We start from the raw sequence: 5,426 nt of genomic DNA, 5'->3' as shown, positions 1-5,426 counted from the left end.
CACTGAGAGACACCCACTGCCAGAGCCCCAACTACTCAGCACTGAGAGACACCCACTGCCAGAGACCCAAATACTCAGCACTGAGAGACACCCACTGCCAGAGACCCAAATACTCAGCACTGAGAGACACCCACTGCCAGAGACCCAAATACTCAGCACTGAGAGACACCCACTGCCAGAGACCCAAATACTCAGCACTGAGAGACACCCACTGCCAGAGAGCCAACTACTCAGCCCTGAGAGACACCCACTGCCAGACACCCAAATACTCAGCACTGAGAGACACCCACTGCCAGACACCCAAATACTCAGCACTGAGAGACACCCACTGCCAGACACCCAAATACTCAGCCCTGAGAGACACCCACTGCCAGAGAGCCAAATACTCAGCCCTGAGAGACACCCACTGCCAGACACCCAAATACTCAGCCCTGAGAGACACCCACTGCCAGAGAGCCAAATACTCAGCACTGAGAGACACCCACTGCCAGAGACCCAAATACTCAGCACTGAGAGACACCCACTGCCAGAGAGCCAAATACTCAGCACTGAGAGACACCCACTGCCAGAGACCCAAATACTCAGCACTGAGAGACACCCACTGCCAGAGACCCAAATACTCAGCACTGAGAGACACCCACTGCCAGAGACCCAAATACTCAGCACTGAGAGACACCCACTGCCAGAGACCCAAATACTCAGCCCTGAGAGACACCCACTGCCAGAGCCCCAACTACTCAGCACTGAGAGACACCCACTGCCAGAGACCCAAATACTCAGCACTGAGAGACACCCACTGCCAGAGACCCAAATACTCAGCCCTGAGAGACACCCACTGCCAGAGACCCAAATACTCAGCACTGAGAGACACCCACTGCCAGAGACCCAAATACTCAGCCCTGAGAGACACCCACTGCCAGAGACCCCAAATACTCAGCCCTGAGAGACACCCACTGCCAGAGACCCAAATACTCAGCCCTGAGAGACACCCACTGCCAGAGACCCAAATACTCAGCACTGAGAGACACCCACTGCCAGAGACCCAAATACTCAGCACTGAGAGACACCCACTGCCAGAGACCCAAATACTCAGCACTGAGAGACACCCACTGCCAGAGCCCCAACTACTCAGCACTGAGAGACACCCACTGCCAGAGAGCCAAATACTCAGCACTGAGAGACACCCACTGCCAGAGCCCCAACTACTCAGCACTGAGAGACACCCACTGCCAGAGACCCAAATACTCAGCACTGAGAGACACCCACTGCCAGAGACCCAAATACTCAGCACTGAGAGACACCCACTGCCAGAGACCCAAATACTCAGCACTGAGAGACACCCACTGCCAGAGACCCAAATACTCAGCCCTGAGAGACACCCACTGCCAGAGACCCAAATACTCAGCCCTGAGAGACACCCACTGCCAGAGACCCAAATACTCAGCACTGAGAGACACCCACTGCCAGAGACCCAAATACTCAGCACTGAGAGACACCCACTGCCAGAGACCCAAATACTCAGCACTGAGAGACACCCACTGCCAGAGACCCCAAATACTCAGCACTGAGAGACACCCACTGCCAGAGACCCAAATACTCAGCACTGAGAGACACCCACTGCCAGACACCCAAATACTCAGCCCTGAGAGACACCCACTGCCAGAGACCCAAATACTCAGCACTGAGAGACACCCACTGCCAGAGACCCAAATACTCAGCACTGAGAGACACCCACTGCCAGAGACCCAAATACTCAGCACTGAGAGACACCCACTGCCAGAGACCCAAATACTCAGCCCTGAGAGACACCCACTGCCAGAGACCCAAATACTCAGCACTGAGAGACACCCACTGCCAGAGACCCAAATACTCAGCACTGAGAGACACCCACTGCCAGAGACCCAAATACTCAGCACTGAGAGACACCCACTGCCAGAGAGCCAACTACTCAGCACTGAGAGACACCCACTGCCAGAGACCCAAATACTCAGCACTGAGAGACACCCACTGCCAGAGACCCAAATACTCAGCCCTGAGAGACACCCACTGCCAGAGAGCCAAATACTCAGCACTGAGAGACACCCACTGCCAGAGACCCAAATACTCAGCACTGAGAGACACCCACTGCCAGAGACCCAAATACTCAGCACTGAGAGACACCCACTGCCAGAGACCCAAATACTCAGCACTGAGAGACACCCACTGCCAGAGACCCAAATACTCAGCCCTGAGAGACACCCACTGCCAGAGACCCAAATACTCAGCACTGAGAGACACCCACTGCCAGAGACCCAAATACTCAGCCCTGAGAGACACCCACTGCCAGAGAGCCAAATACTCAGCACTGAGAGACACCCACTGCCAGAGACCCAAATACTCAGCACTGAGAGACACCCACTGCCAGAGACCCAAATACTCAGCCCTGAGAGACACCCACTGCCAGAGACTCTCCCATCACATCCCAGACTTCCCCTCTATAGAAGAAGAGAGAAAACTCTGCATCCTACTGGGAGAAGAGACACCGACAGTAACAATGGCAGCACAATATGTAACTGACTGTCATAGACTGAGAGAGACAGAACTTTCCTCTGTGCCCATATACTGACCCCCTAACCCCACCCCTTAAACCCCCCATTCCCATATACTGACCCCCTAACCCCACCCCTTAAAACCCCCCATTCCCATATACTGACCCCCTAACCCCACCCCTTAAAACCCCCCATTCCCATATACTGACCCCCTAACCCCACCCCTTAAAACCCCCCATTCCCATATACTGACCCCCTAACCCCACCCATTACACCCTATACCTGCTTTGGCAATGCTAAATGTATTTGGTCCTGCCAATAAAGCTCATTTGATTTGATTTGAGAGAGACAGACACACAGAGAGAGAGACACACAGAGAGAGAGATGGAGGGGAGTAAATATAAAATAATATAAAACTAAAGCTATTGTTGATTCCCCATTAATCTGCCCCATTGCAGCTGATCCCTGCCCCAGGCACAACTGCCCCACCTACATTACCCCCAGGTCCCCTGACCCACGGATGGCACTGCATTGGATCTCCTTGAGTTGCCCCAAACATTTAATAACCCCCGGCCGATAAACCTAAAACTGCCTCTGCATTCATACTGCTATGTGTTCTGGGGCATCTGAACTTATACTGTTATTACTCTATATTATCACATATTTGGAACATGGTCCGGAAAGCTTAAACATTATATATATTTGTGATTGGTTACATCAAACAATTCCTGGGAATATTCCTTTATATGAGGCTGAGGGTGGTTGAATAATATTACAGCTTACAGACAAAATTTGTTCCAGTGTCTCATTGGATGATGAGGCCGGACGCCTGTCCTTTTATGAGCTGAGTGAGCCAATCAGGCGCTTACACACCTTCACTGCCTCCTTCACTGAGCCCCTTCATGCTGCATTCTGGGTATGGGGGGAGGGTGCCTGGGTGAGAATCATTAGAGAGAGAGAAAAGGGAGCTGAAGTACTGACAGTAGAGAGAGAGACAGACAGACAGATAAGAGACAGTGAGGATCTGACCCCAGGCAGAGAGAAGTTGGACCCAGAGACCCGGATGGAGGAGGAGGCTGCTGTGTCTCATATGATCCACAAGGGGGAGACAGAGAGGGAAGAGTTGGCCGGGCAGATCCCTGACATGGAGGAGCTGTGCAACTTGGCTGGTACATTGGGTTCCTTACTGGCACAGGGATCAGATGGAGCTGCACTGTGTGGGGCTGAGGGGGCAGATAATGAGGTTTCACTTACTGTTATGGACACAAACCATTTGGGACCCGCCATTAACAGGACAGTTCAACCCAACATTTACTTGGGAAAGTTTTACAGTTTGTGACTGTGAATATGAGCAATAAAACATTTCTTATCCCTGTAACATTTCCCACACTCTGTGCAGACAAAAGGCCTCTCTCCCGAGTGTCTCCTTAGATGAGTAACAAGACTGGTCTTCACCCTGTAGCTTTTCCCACACTCGGTGCAGGGAAATGGTTTCTCCCCCGTGTGCGTCTGTTTATGAATATCGCACTCCCTCTTCGTCCTGAAGGTTTTCTCACATTCACTGCAGGCAAATGGTTTCTCTCCAGTGTGAACCATAAGGTGAAGCTTAAGTTTTGAATTAGTCCAAAAGGCAGACCCGCACTCAGAACAGGCAAATGGTTTCTCCCCAGTTGGTGCCTTTGAAGGTTGCTCTGTGTTGGGAAGGATTTCTCACACTCTGTGCACTGGAAAGTATTTCCCGTATGAACGTTAAGATGAATCTTTAAATTCGTATTATTTGCGTAGCTTTTGCCACACTCGGGGCAGATAAAGGAATTTACGTGGGTATGAACTTTCATGTGAGTAACCAGGTCTGATTTCCTCCTGTAACATTTCCCACATTCAGAACAAGTGAATGGTTTCTCTCCTGTGTGAGTTCGAAGATGGTCGTCCAGCTTTTATTTGACCTTAAAGCTTTTCCCGCACTCACTACAAACAAAACGCCTCTCTCCTGAGTGACTCCGCGAGTGGGCCTTGAGTTCATTCTCATCTCTGTAGCTCTTCCCACATGTGTTACAGGCAAACGGCTTCTCCTCTGTGCGAGTCTGAAGATGAGCATCAAGTTCAATCCTATCTTTGTGGATCGTTTCACACTTAGAGTCGAAATGATCCCCTTCTGTTTGAGTACAAAGGTTATTAACATAGGGTTTCTCCTCTTGATGGACCTGCTGATGCCCGTGAAGGTCTCGTTTCCACAAAAAACCTTTATTACATTCAGTACAAATGAATGGTTTCCCCCCAGTATGAGCCCAGCAGTGAGCTAAAAGGATCCTTCTGTCGGAGAAACATTTCCCGCATTTGGGACAGACGGACCTCTTCTTTGTATGAATTTGCCGGTGGATGAGAAGGTTCCCTTTGTGAGAGAATCGTCTCTTACACTTGGCACAAACAAATGGCTTCCCTGGCCTTTGGCCTTTAGAGAGCTGGTTTGTCTTTGGGCTTTCTATGGGCACCTCGCTAGTGACTGGTGTTGGACCCGACATTGTGTTATTATTTGTCTGAAGAACAGTTGTCATCACTGGATTTATTTCCATGAGACCTTGACTCCTGTTACTATTGTCTTCTTAGAGCAGAGGTCTTACCCCCTGTTTGAGCTTGTGCTGGTTGGTTCTTTTGCCCAATGTACAGCAGGTTATTGCCCCTCTAGTTGTGTGAGTTCGGGTTTGGTTGAGGTTCTTCTGAGCATCTTGGCTTTCACAAAACTGGTCCCTTCTGATCTTGTTCTTGTTTCGTATGGAACGAAATAAAATGCTGCCTCTGCCCTGAATGTCCCTTTTGTCTCCTCGACTGGTGAGTTTCCTAATAAAATGGAATCACAGAAACAATACAGGGTTAATGAACTGTAATTATGGGAATCGG

General features: G+C 50.3%; 1 protein-coding gene across 1 annotated transcript in view; it reads right to left on the bottom strand.

Annotated features, from left to right (window-relative positions):
• The window catches only part of LOC100485062 (gastrula zinc finger protein XlCGF57.1-like), a 10,997-nt gene extending 5,571 nt beyond the window's left edge, over nt 1–5,426 (bottom strand). Inside the window, exon 1 of the mRNA XM_031904448.1 lies at nt 4,681–5,426. Coding sequence (XP_031760308.1) covers nt 4,681–5,101 — 421 coding nt within the window. The 5' untranslated portion in view covers nt 5,102–5,426. The remainder of the gene's footprint in view (nt 1–4,680) is intronic.

Source organism: Xenopus tropicalis, chromosome 6, assembly GCF_000004195.4.
Source record: "Xenopus tropicalis strain Nigerian chromosome 6, UCB_Xtro_10.0, whole genome shotgun sequence".
Taxonomy (NCBI): domain Eukaryota; kingdom Metazoa; phylum Chordata; class Amphibia; order Anura; family Pipidae; genus Xenopus; species Xenopus tropicalis.
Note: the sequence above shows the minus strand (reverse complement) of the source record. Positions and strands in the feature narration are given on the sequence as shown.